This window comes from Callionymus lyra, chromosome 5, assembly GCF_982586985.1.
Source record: "Callionymus lyra chromosome 5, fCalLyr1.hap1.1, whole genome shotgun sequence".
Lineage (NCBI taxonomy): Eukaryota > Metazoa > Chordata > Actinopteri > Syngnathiformes > Callionymidae > Callionymus > Callionymus lyra.
Genome location: NC_141822.1, coordinates 18138622 through 18152735, shown reverse-complemented (window position 1 = coordinate 18152735; position 14114 = coordinate 18138622). Strand labels below are relative to the sequence as shown.

Here is a 14114-nt window from a genome sequence, read left to right as displayed (position 1 = left end):
GCGCAGGCGGCAATCAGTTAGCAAAGCATTCTGGGATACGTAGTCGTAGCGACGCATGCGCTTATACTGGCGGGCGGCGGGCCAGCTCTAATGCATATTGGATATGATCTTGAGTTTGACATGTGTGCTTTTCAACATCTTAGTATAAATAATCCAGTCAAATCTGATGTTAACTTTTAAACGAGACCGCAAAATATGCAGACCACTTTATTGGCCAATTTAAATAGCATAAATTACAAACTACAAATGCTGAACTAACTCATTGCAGCTCAGTCATAGATACATTAAAAATGGTTTGTTTACTAAAGTCCGTTAAATAGCTGGATTCTTTAACTTAAATAAATGTTTTTCTTTTTTTTTTGCTACCGGGAATAACGTTTACTGAAGAAGATTTATTGAAAAACACACGGACTCAAATGTGAACGCGTCACATGAATAACAAGATAAATATCCACAGCGTCGACTTCTTTACTGGAAATAACCCATGACTTCATCCAGTTCACAGTTGGTTAGATATACATCTTGCATATGCATTTAATCAATGGTAAGCAAGACAAGCAAACTGCAGTTTTATTTTTTTATTTTTAATCTCTCCCTCATGTAAATATTGATGTGACATAAATAATTAGGCTGTTGCTCCTAAGCTTCGGAACAATCTTCCTCTCTCTTTGCGCTTGATGGATCTACTGACTCCTTTAAGAAACATCTTAAGACGTTTCTATTTGTTCAGGCTTTTTCTTGATTTTCTGGAACTCCTGTGTTGTTCTCAGTATTATCTTGATCTTTAAAGTATATACTTTTTTGAGTATTGTTTTGATTGTTTAAGCGCTTTGTGACCCTGGTCTGGAAAAGCGCTATACAAATAAATATTACTTACTTACTTACTTACATACACCTTCTTTTTTTCCAATCCCATAGTTAGATGACAATGTCTATTCGATTTCCACCCAACCTTGTCATTAAGCATTTTACTTTTGTTTTATGATATTTTAATCTTGGTATTTATTAATAAATTAGTATTATTTTATTCTTTTTAATAGTTTTATCTGTGTGCTATAAAAGTAAAAACGAGATCACTGGATGTTTGACCTGCTTTTCTATTAAAATAATTTGTTTGTTCCCATATACAAGTTATTTCTGACTTTGTTTGGTCAAAGAATATTTAAAAAAATGAAGATATGGACATCTCTACACTTCATAAGGTATAAATTATTTTTAAGTCCCACAGTGGCAAAATTTTAGTTGCCACAGTAGCAAGTACACATTTGAAAAAGAAATTGGAAAATATATGAAACTTAAATATTATATTACAATAATAAAAAAATTACATAATAAAAATAATAAAATAATAATAACAATAAACTATTGGTGCTGTCATGATATCATTATTATAATTTTTAATTCAGACTTAATCGTCGAAACAACATTTGTGATTATTTGCTGCCTCTAATTGAATTGTAAAAACACTCACCGCCTCTTGGATTTGGCAGCGAAACACATGAATCCGGAAGATCTCGGCATTGTAGTGGCTCTCAGTGAAGGCGAAGCAATCCCTCTCTGGTGTGCCATCATGACCACGCACACAAAACAGTATCTTATAGATGGGATAGTTGGCAATCTCCGTACTGTTGTTGGGGTCCAGCAACCTGGAAGACAAACAGTGGTCACGCTAAGTTGCTTGATAATTAAAAGCGATGCATCGGTGCCTATAGTAGTTGGGAGTGTTTTCTCTACCTGACGGTGCCCTCCGACACCCCTGGCACAGACAGCGTGACGTCCAATGGGACCTGGCACTGTCCCCTGAGAATACTCATCATGCGAAGAGCCTCGACTTCACTTCGCGGAGCATTGACCGAGGCACAACCCAGATATGTCAGCTGGCTGAAGACGACGCTGTCCTCATCTGGGATGGGACTGCAGGGGCTTCCTTCCGACGAGGATTCGTCCGCTTCACAGCAGCAAAGACATGGTTATTTACCACGAACAAATATCCTCCTTTCTCTCTTTCTCACCTCGATAGGACCTCTCGTTGAGCTCACTCTCCTGGGCAGTTTGAACAGGAAGTGCCATCTCCATCTTGGGTGAAGTTGCACTCAGGGGATCGGAGCCCGGAGGTACGGATGTTCCGATAGAAGAAGGGGGACCTTTGTCGCCGCCAAAATGATTCTCCATTCCCGATCTTTGCTCAACCCCAATTTCAGCTACTGATGGATCCATGAGGACGTCCTCCAATTCTCTCTGGAGCTGCTGCTCGCTGCCATTTCCAACGATCTGGGAAATAACACAAATAATAAGATTTGTTTTTGAGATGCTATGGATTGTCAAGGGAATTTATTAATGACAATTTATAGTAGATTTTATAAAGCTTGCATCGATTACTTTTGGGTCATTGCAGCATTCTGTACATTATTTATACAAAAAATTCAACACATATAAGTAAATCAGAATATGTATGGTTAAACTTAACTATTCAAATGTCGAAAATTGAAAGATTGATAAAACTAAAAATCAATGATTTTTTATATACATATATTGATATCGACAATTCCAAATTTAAAATAGATTTTTTTCTAAATTCGATATTTCTTAACATTTAAATTCAATATAACAATGTTATTTCAATAGGTGGCTCTTTTATAGGAACACTTTAAAATTGAATTAAAAAGGCTGGGAATTAAAACATATTGAATTTACACCTTTTCATATTCCTTTTTAATAAAGTAATTGAGTATCATATGTGTACATGTTTATTCTTTTGGTAAATATTAATATTATTGAATTCAATTATTCAAAAAAATAATTAAATGCTTAGAAAAAACGTTTAAAAATTGAAAATATGAAAAATTTGTAAAAGAAAAATCACAAGACAACAAATATGACTGATATTCTATTTAATTTGGTAACCTTATCATGACGTTTGTTATTTCCCCAGGAATAAAAAATGTATAGAAAACTTAAATATGTATTGCTTTTTATACTTTATGCAATCAAACAGCTTGATTTCCTGATTATAATATAATTTATTTCATGCACAGTTCATTTATATGTGGCAGCAGACAAAGAATACAGAAGAAGAAGCAAAGCTAATCTGAAGCCTCCATAGTAAACCATCATCCTGGTCCAATGTGATCCATCAAGAATCGGTGAGTGACGTGCACTTTGATATCACTCCAGACTCATCACACAGTCGGACTGTGGCCATGAATAGAACACAAATCAATACAATCACGAATCACAGAGAGAATCACCACTGGAGACCACGTCACAGGAGAAGAGGAAACAAATACAATGAGGACAGAGAGTGATAGAAGAGACTGACCTTAAAGCTGACCCCTTCCTCAGAAATCACCTGCATAACAAACAACAAGTTTAGACACACCGCTGACTGGACGGCCCGGCTGGGGAAAGGAAATGTTGTGGCCAAAACCAAATCGTGATGTCTGGGTGACCGGGTGAATGGATGGATTTGATTCAAGGATAGATTGCAAATCCATTCAATGAGTGAATTGATGACAATTAGCTTCTGAGCCCTGGGAATGACAGCAATACAACAGCACGTCAAACAAAAACATGGCGCAAGATGAAAGACGTCCTGAAGAAGACATCGGTCAAGTGTTTGTAGACCTTTGATCTGGTAGGTTCGAGTCCAGATGTTTGCCAGGAAGAGTGTTTGGTGGTCTGCTAGCATTTCGCTTCCCTAGCAAGCCCTCTTGTGCTCCTTTTCTCCCGAGTGCAATACTTTCCTTTTCTTTAATGTGTCTTAGATGTTGCATTTTATCTCCATGTTAACCTGCACTAGAACCACAAGTCTTTGGGTGAGAATGTCTGCTGTTGTTATGTCCAAACTGATCCCAAAATTGATCAGTTTAGGCCCTATTTCATGTTAATGTTGTCCAAAAAGTAACCTTTGTGTTGTCTCAGGGTCAAGCTGACCTGAAGGCCCCGAAAAAAAATGTGTTTGAGGTATCCCTTGTGTTGCCTCTGGGTCAAAGTGAACATGACAACACATTTGTTTTCGAGCCTCTAGGTCAGCTTGAACCCGAGACAACACAAGGATTAAGATCGAAAATATCAATACTTGTGCCGCTATTTGCCGTCAACCCAGGTGCTCAAGAAGCCGCTGCCCTGCTGTAGGCCGCCATCTTGGACAACTTATGACAAGAAGTGATTAATTTTAAACCCTACAAACAAGACCATTATAAATAGAAGGTATATTTCTCAGCAAGAAGACAACTTTAATCCACAGAAAACAAAGTTTTGACAACCAGGGCATGAACACAACATAGACTCCTATACTGTGGAGACAAGAGAATGAATCACTTCTTATATATCCGCTTAACCCAGACCACAACACAAACTACATTCATACATTTTTATCCAATGTTGCCTCTAGACATATTGACTTTAGAGCCACAAACACAAACCGACATAAATATGTCACAAGTAAACAAATAAAGCCTAAAACACAAACAAACCCTAATCCAAGAAATCCCTGTTAATTTTGGTGAGGATCGAATTGCAGAGAAACTAATCCAATGTTTTAAACATGACTATACAAGGATGTGCGTCCAGGATGTTCACTGGTAGGATTTTGGCGCCATCTTCTGGTCACAAATCAGAATCGCAAACAAATACACTGGAATAGACAGAGGAGGAAGATAGGAAGCAGAAACCCACACAATATTAAAGGAAAATATCCAACTAATAATAAGTATATGCATCATTTTCTTAAACAATATCTGTGAAAGAATAGTAAAAAAAACAAAACTTTAGTTTTATAATATTTTGGCCAGGGCTGGAGAACCTTCAGGTTGCAATTACACTACTTTACCAGAAGGTGGAGCCAGAAGAAAATAAACTGTTTTAAATCTTGTCTGGATACCGGTATTAAAGAGACGATTAAGCTTCATGTTTACAGGTTCACACAATAATTGCAGGGTGAAAAGCTCAAACAAGCCTTGGATAGATGAGTAATGTTCATCAATATAAAATAATAATAAAATGATGAGAAATATGATGTGAAGGAATGACATATGATTGGTTGATACTGCTATACACATAAGAATTTCTTTATTAACCATCCATCAAAGATTCATTTTAATTGAGAAACTTTAACAGTCATTAGTCTGCTTAAAACACTTTTAATTTAACCATTTTCACTTAAATTCAAGTCTCAGTCACAAAAACAAACTGCATTGCATGCGGGATGACAAGGGATTATATATAAAGTGTTTGAACTGAACACATGTATTTTAATGTGTTGTAAAAGTACTGCTACTAAGATGATGTAGGATTTGCTAAACAACTGCCCTCATCCCCATCTCTACATCTGCGGCTGTGTGGTCTCCTTCAAACCTAAACCCAACCGTCCTTACCTTCAGTCCTGTCTTTTCGTCATCACTACCATTATTAGTGGAGGAAGTTGTCTCATCCCCAAGCCGGGACACGAGGACAAAGTCCTCACTGTTGAGAGTGGACACTGAGTCTGACGACACACTAATCTTCCCGACCGAGCCCTTGTCATCCATGGCTGTCGCTGTGAAAGTCAGCCTCGCTGCTCATGAATGGAAGACAGGAGGAGGAGGAGGTGGGAGATGATGAGCAAAATCACCTAGAAAAAGAAAAATAACGATGAAAAGGGAGCAGAAAACCGTTATGATGTGATGAACTCTATAAGAAATCTGAAAGACAGTTGATCCATAATTATTATTCATTAACGATTATAACAATGCTGGCACTTTGAGCTATGACTTGGCATTTTCAAGGAAAGAAATCAAAATAAATAAACAGGTGAAAGAGATCCAGAACAGATGTGGAGCTGCTCCCCTTAAAATAAAAAATCAAGTAAGAGTGACTTGGCAATTCAGCCCTCATTACAATAGGACTCGATATTTTTCAAGAAATAGTTACTTGCGATGTATTTATATATATAATGTAAAAGAAAGTTCATTTAGCTGTGAAGGACAGAATGATTGCAACAAAAAAAAGAACAAATAGCATGAATATTTGCATGTTAATTGTTAAAAAATATTATTTTATTTTAGACATTATGGGAACTATACACCATACAAAACTATGGTAACACATAGAATATGATTTGAAGCCAAAAATGAATGGAAAAAAAAGACAAATGTGTTTTAATAATCGATACAGTGTAGTCGAAAATTTATATAGTATCATGGAAAAAATGTATCGCCAGGTCATGATTTTTAACACATGCTTAAATTCTTCTTTGAACTCATATAGACATATTCACTGTTCAGAAGATACACTAAAAGTCATTGATTTCAATATGCAAATATCGGGCGTGACTAAACATAATAGTGAGCATTCTTTTCTGAAATAAGTTTATATCAGGCCAAAGACTTTAAACTTCATAACACAGAGCAGTAAGGTTTGGTTGTTTCAAAGCGATTTTGTCGTATTGTGTGATTTTATTGAGGACCAACCTTGAGTCTTTTTTTTAAAGGCATTTTTAAATTAAATGCATTATTATTACTATTACTCATAATATTATCATTATTATAAGTAGATCTCATGCCTTGAAATTTTGGACACTCCCAGATCCTGAAGGTCATAGTGCATGTGGCTATAATAGTGTTATAACCTCTCGTACCAAAGATCATTGCAGCGTGTACAAATAGGCAGTTGTGACTTCCTTGTTTCTTCTCTGGTCTAGCCTTTTTTTTATTAACAAAGTCACGAACCTTTCGTGCTGATAAGGTATAATTGAGGTCACGGATTTCATAAAGCGAAAGACACACTTGACCTAGAAGTACAAAAGTGTAGTAGTACTCACCGAGGCACTCTTTGCCCTCTCCTATATTAAACACATAAGGGTCAGGAAAATAAGGAAGTGCTTTCAGCCCTTCTGTTGTTTTTCACTTGTGCTGCAAAAATAGGCGAGTCAAGGTGTGCTCATATTGTTGGATAATCAAGTTATAAAAAGTGAAAATCAAACGTGTAGGGAAAATGATAGAACAATTTTCAGTTAGGGCTGTCAAAGCGCTTTGTGACCCTGGTCTAGAAAGGCGCTATATAAATAGAGATTATTAATATTATTATTATTAAGTGTAACAATCTTAACCTCATTGACTTATTACAAACTGGGACACAAGTCTATCTAGATCAGTTTGGCAGCTGTTACCCCATAAATCCACAGATCAACCTTCATCTTTTTGTTGAGTAATCCATTTTTAATTTATAAAATAAAAAAATAAAAAAAGAGTTCCGGAGGTGCTTGAATAGTAAAGTTCAACAAGCAAAGCCACTGCTTTGTACCTTAATGGCCTCAGAAAAGCTATTTTTATATTATGTAACTAATGTCTGGGAGCACGTATCACGATGTGATAAAATCTTTGTTTCAAGCAGCTGACACCGAACCTTATCATTTTGCAACAGACGTCTTCTTTGCAGCAGTGTGACACATAAAAAAAACAAGAGGTTTTGCCGTGAAACAAAGCTCTCAGGATGCACACGAACACAGTAACTGGCAGCATGAGGGGAGTCATAATGGCGGCCTTGTCGTCCGGCTGTAGCGTGATGAAGAGTTCTCCTTCCGAGCTGCTCCGTTGCTTATCAACGCTTGCGGTTCAGGAAACACATAAAAACGTCCCACAGGACTCTTGATTCATGACATATTGTGTGATCACCTTGTGTTTATTTATGGCCTTTCAATCAATGTCAAATGAATTTAAAACTGGTTACACATATATATATATATTTGAAAATATTATATTTTTCTGATTTACAATGAATAACGTTTCTTGCTCATGAGTCAATATGTAGTGTCTTCAAGTTTTATTTTACTGTTGTCTCGTGACCTTATATCTATCCAGCCGTCTGCCCATCTATCGCTCTACCAGTGCAGTTAGTGGTATATATGAACGTGTGTCGACCAATGAGGTGTGTATGTTTTGATCATGTGATGCGGGAGAGAGCATTTCGGATTAAGAGACTTAAATAACAGCGACTACTTGCAAGATTTTATGAACGTCATAAAAGTTGTTTGTACTTACACAAGGTTGAAAAAGTTCAAATAGTTTGGCTACTTCGACTTACGTTGCGGCTTCGTAGTCTACCGCCGTTTGCCACATAAAATCTGTTCAAGGTCTGTCTAGAACCTGGACTTGCCTAAGGCTCACAGGGCACACTGCCCATTTTTGAAAAATATTTTGGCTACAATCGATTTTGAGTTATTCTACAAGAAGGGCTTAGATGTAAAGGGATTAGAAGGGGGTTTGAAAGGAGACGGAACCCTCTAGTGGTTAAATAGCACAACAGTGTGTAACCGGTTACATGACGGTTACAAGCCTCGACTACACACAATTATAAAAGTAAGACACCACTGATATGTATCAATGTATTTATAGCAAATCATGTGAAATACTGTGTCTTGTTTACCTGCACACGTTGATTCGAATAACACTGATATTTTCTTAACGTTATTATTTCAGTTCGGTAAATATTTAAATGTCAACCTAACACATGGAGACAGTTGAAAACATTTATCTTGAGTGTTTCAAGGTAGAATACAAGGACTTTACTGTCCTCCTTCCAACTGTTCTATTAAATAACATAATGCAAAAGATCCTAAACTACTATTTTTCTGAAGTGAACCATCTCACCTTGGTGGTCAGGTCGTTAAAAACCCAGAACATATTAAATAAAACCATCTTCGGTCTATCCTAGTATATCCAAGTCTGCCGCTTGTCTTGGTTTCACCCTGGATGAACAGGCTGTTCTAGGCTGCCAGCTGGGCCATGGTGCACTTCACAGGGGAGACCAAGACTAGTTCATGGCGTCCGTTCTTGCAACACTGTTCACAGCAGTCATCGAGTACGACGGTCGAGAGAGAGAGGAGTAGAACATGATGACAAAATGGCCTGAGATTCAACCCTCAAGATGTACTTTTATCATTCAACTCTGAATATATGAAACTTTGTCGAGTCTTCAAAGCTCTCGATGTCCTTATCCTCCAAATAATCTCACATGACAGCGGAAGAGAACAAACATCCTATTAGGGCTTGTCTTGATTTGACTGTGAAATGAATCAGTGACTGCGACAGAATGCTTTCACTGTGCGAGCTTTCACAATCGGATACATTTCTAAAGCATTTTTTCTTTTGTTGTTGTTGTTGTTTTTCTGTAGTTCCTCAAAAAAAAACAGTTTCTGGAGGTCATCTTTACTAAAGATAACTATTAACACTTAATAGGTGTTTTTACGGTTTGCTCCATGAGCTCAATGAATATCAAAATGATGATAAAATATGTTCATAAGAACGATGAACATAAACACTTACAAAGAGCAGCTGAATAGCAAATAAAGAAAAGTCTCTTCTAAAATAAATTATTTTAGTTCAAACGTTCCTTGTTTTTGTTCCTGAGATGAAACATGTAGAATTCCACATAGAATTGAATTTAAACAGGATAGTGAAGGCAAGTGTTTTTACACACGATACACACAATTTGTAAACACTAATATTTCTTTAATTAAAATTCTACTACGATTATAATTTGGTTTGCCTATAGTTTATTGGATCATTATAACCTGAAATTAAATTAAATAGAGTTTTAAACAGAGTATGCACCACTAGATGAAAGACATGACATGGCAGAGTCTCTTGACAGTTCTTTTGTTAAAACGATGCAGACGAGCATGTCTGCGACAGCTGACCTTGGCTCCTACTCACTTTTCAGAGCACCAGGCTCACCACATCCTATCTGGTCATTCCAGTAAAAATTGGGGAATTAAAAATGTCAAATCTACTTTTATTCGAAAACAGAGGAACTGAACTGAGGAAACTTAATATGACCATCAACTGTGGAAGCTATCCTGTGACATTGAGGCATGCGTATTATTTTATCAGTAGAAAGACTCAGATTAGTTTGGCAAAAAGCATTGATTAAAAAAGCTAAATCCACCTGCAAGAAGCAACACTGTCTGCAGAATATAATTATTAAAAAAAACGTGTGTGTAAAGAATTTAGGGGCATTTTTATAAACTTAGGCGGTCACATTTAAACTAGGGGGTTTACCTTTAAAGTTGTTTTTAAATACAAGAAGGGATATAATAAAAAAAGGATTCAACTATAATATACAGTTACAAATGTTAAAGGGACAAAAAGTTTTTCAATAGAACATCTGCAAGCTTTTAGATTTCGAAAGCACACTCGGCACACTACATGAAAGCTACCGAAATTTTACAATTTCCTATTGCATTCCTCTTCTGTGGGTAGAATCTTGTGTTAAGTAAACAACTTAAATATAACACTCTGGTCAAGCGCAGCAGCTGCAGGGCAACACAAATCTACTTTAGCTGATGCCATTCATTTAGACTCGCACAACACACCAAGTGACAGGTGCAGGAGGAGCGTTATTGGTATCTCAGAGTATTCATTCTGCAGCTTAAGACCCAGCTGAAGCATATTTATAATGTTGGGCGTGCCCTCCTTACCAACGACTCGCCCCGTTACATAGAAATTCCAAGATGGAAAACGTATTTGAGTAGCATTGGCAAATCCAAAATAATAAAGTTCTGTCATGAGGCAAAATTGAATTTCATAAATGGGATTATTCAGATGGGTACTCTGTGATTCAGTGTATAGAAATGTCAAGACTTTAACAATAAATGTAAAGTTAGTGGATCATTTAAGTAAGTAAGTTAGTAATTTATATTTGTAGAGTGCTTTTCCAGACCCGGGTCACAAAGCGCTTAAACAATAAAAACAACACTCAATAAAATATATGCTTTAAGATCAAGACACCACTGAGACAAACACAGGAGTCTCAGAAAATCAAGGATTAAATGTATTTAAATTACTGTTAGTTTTAATAAATTAAATATCCTCAGAAAAGTTGACTCCCAGGAAGGAAAATCTTTCGCATTTAATATAACCACTAACATTACATATTTAATAAATGTGTTATTCTAATATCCGTTATTATTTTTCTTGGCTTTCTTAGCCATGTATACACAGAAGGAGTGGTGTCTTGACATCCTCTCTAGACAAGACACTCCAGTTTCTGACTTGTTATCACAAAACAGGCATCATTGCATAAAAAACAAAAAAACAACTAAAGATGCCTTTCTGCTTTGTTTGGGGAATATAATCCTAATAAAACACCAGAACACAAAATAAGTATATATGTCCAACATATAGGTTGGTTGAAACTGCTATATTTTCTATATTTAGTTCAAAGGGCACAACCTTTATGTGGCAATTTATTTTTAAAAATATTTATTTCTTACTCGTGATGTTCTCAAAGGCAATATTCAATATAAAGTTAAAATGTTCTGGTCTGCGGCTATAAAGCATAAAGAACACATTTGTGCATCATCATGACATTCTAAAACAGATGTTCATTGATGTGCTGCTACTAATAGTAAGTTTAAAAATGTTAATGCAGAAAATAAACATGCATATTTTTCCCAAATCCATGGTCATATGAGATGATGCTACAGGATTTTAGCAGCGATGGGCGAGTCGTTAGCTATCACAGCTAGTCTGCAAACATCGTTGGGTAAACAGGACGCATAAGGATCATAAACAACATCTGTAAGGGAATAAAACACATATTTTTGGGGTGGAAAAAACATTGATGAAGAAGCAACACCGGACACGACGAGTCGCTTTAACATGGGCTTGTCTTGATCCAGGCCAGAACTTTAAATGTAGCCATCTTCGGCTAGCTTACATGTAGCTAGCTAATACTAACACAAATGACACTCGCTTCACACGCAAACACTCTTAGAATCGTTCCCGCGAGGAGGAGACAGCTCACCTGAAGTTGCTGCTGTTGTACTAATCCTGTGCGTGTTGGAACGACATTGTAGTTTGTTCAAAAACATGAGAAAAGCAGCAGCATCCACCCGAGCACTGCTGTAAACACAAGCCCGAGCAACCACACCGCCCCACTGCGCATGCGCCTGTCACTGACTTCACGTCCAAGACCCACATGTACAGTCAATAATACTAGGATCTTGAAGAATTAAGAGCAGTAAATATAACATATTTACACAATGTCGTCGCATAAATGTTTGCTGCTTTAATGTGTATTTTTGCTTCCAATGAGGGAGTGCAGTACTCTTTAATATAATATTTAATTTAAATTAAATAAAATATATATATATTAAAGATATATTCAATTATTTAATACATCTCTGATAATTTAGAATAAACGTAGATAGACTGAACTAGCTTCCTTAAAGAAAAATAACAAAAACATAACAATAAACGTAAAATAAATGCTTTTCAATAAAGGTAAATATGAAAAGGACTTAAGCTGCCCTCTCTAGACCAGTCTTACTGTGTGTGATTGAAAATACATGTGTTTGAACACTATATACAGATAAAGCTTTATATATTTTATTATTTAAAATTCTGACCTAATAACAATGGCAACACTTTTTTTTTTTAGAAATAAGGTGTTCTGAGTGTATCCTGATTTAATTTTATTTTCCAAGATCTTTTCAAAATACATTAAATGCATTATCACGCATTTGTTTTACGATTTTTTTTTTAAACAATTTACATCATTATTCTTCTGTAAAATCCTCTGCTTACTTCTGGTAAAACTCTTTATGGGTTTCTTTTTCTTCCAAGTATGGTATTTAGGCTTTTGAAAGGGTGCTGTTGAGTTGAATGTTTTTTTTATATTTATGGAGCCTTTGACACCATTATTTCCTCATACTTTACTGTAATATATTTCCTCCGCTCCTCGCTTTCTCTTTTGTCATTTCCTTTATTTGTGAACTAGCAGGGTCCACACCCATCTGCATGGCAGCCTTGACCTACATCTTGTATTTGTCCATGTGTTGTTCTCCTTCAGGTCATGACAATACCATCATTCCACTGAGTGTGTAGCGTTTTCTTTTCGTATGACTGCCCTCAGGCATCTGTGGAAATGCTACAGTATTAAGTACATGTTTTGAAGTTTAAGAAACATTTAGATCTCATGTGTGCCAGTGATTAATTTAAGCAAAGTAACACATATTATAGATGTAAACAAATGGATAGATACTTTATTCATCTCCTTAGAGAAATTCACGGTTCAGCAGCTCCAGAATATGTTACAAAGAGATAGAACACGGAGGCATGCAAGTTATGTACAGTCTAAAATATACTGAAACATATGTATAAAAAGGAAACAAAATATATATATAATAAAATAAAAAAATAAAAATAAAGAAATATTAAAAAAATATATAAATCGTTAAAAAGGATGGGATGAGTCTGCGTCATGTGTGATGCAGGTTGAAGAGTCAAATATGCAAAGACTTTCAATTACAGTTTGTTTAATGAATTTGAAAAAGAAGGTATTTGATAGTGTTAATGGCAATTTGTTCTTGAACGAAAGTGTTGAGTGATTGAGTTCGACACCTTTGGTTTATATGATCTGGAGGACTTGTTAATGATTTAGATTTTATTGAGGTCCACATCCATCACAGGACCACACTTACCAAAGAATGAGGAAGTGAAGCATTTGTGTGGGTGAAACTGATCAGTTAGAAGGGAACTTAATTAACCAGAAATACATCTGAACAGAATGCCATAGAATTAATAGTATTGAAGGTTACATTTCACAATAATTCTTTATTTAGTGAAACATAAAAGAAACACTTTCTCCTTCACTACCAAAAATAAATTCTACTTTTATCAAATTCCCTCTTTTATCAATTGTTTTTATATTTGTAAGTTTTCTCCTCTGAGCTGTGTGAACTGATGTGGTGGATTCACATGCTAAATCTTAATGATCCATATAGGATATAAAATACAGATGGAGGTTTAAATGGCTAATGTTATTGTTTTATAAAGTTCTCCTCCGTCCAAAATCTCAGCGAACAAGAGGTTACTAGAGCATACAAGTCCATTATAAATGGTCAGCTGTACTCATGCCCTGCTTTGTTTAGTCCCTTTGCGCTGGAGACGTCTAGGATTGATGACGTGCAGTGACAAACATTGATGCTTGACCAGAAGAGTGGGTGTGGTTATGTTAATCAAGATTTAATCTCCAGAAGAAAAAAAATCAGTGGGCGGGGCTTAAGATAATTTAATAATGTAAATATTTCAATGAAAAGAGAGTTTTGTACAAACAGACACATACTGATGAGT

General features: G+C 35.9%; 1 protein-coding gene across 4 annotated transcripts in view; it reads right to left on the bottom strand.

Annotated features, from left to right (window-relative positions):
* rabgap1 (RAB GTPase activating protein 1) overlaps window positions 1-11905 on the bottom strand; it is a 59306-nt gene extending 47401 nt beyond the window's left edge. The window contains exons 1-6 of one of the 4 annotated variants that reach the window (XM_087791298.1): window positions 11785-11905; window positions 5376-5611; window positions 3320-3349; window positions 2013-2271; window positions 1735-1948; window positions 1472-1646 (exon numbers count right to left, since the gene is read on the bottom strand). In XM_087791298.1, the coding sequence (XP_087647424.1) occupies window positions 1472-1646; window positions 1735-1948; window positions 2013-2271; window positions 3320-3349; window positions 5376-5528 (831 nt within the window). In that variant the 5' untranslated portion in view covers window positions 5529-5611; window positions 11785-11905. Of the gene's footprint in view, window positions 1-1471; window positions 1647-1734; window positions 1949-2012; window positions 2272-3319; window positions 3350-5375; window positions 5659-6799; window positions 6820-11784 lie in introns of those variants that run through there. The other 3 variants (XM_087791300.1, XM_087791301.1, XM_087791299.1) reach the window with 3 other exon arrangements.
* Between the last annotated feature and the right edge of the window lie 2209 nt (window positions 11906-14114).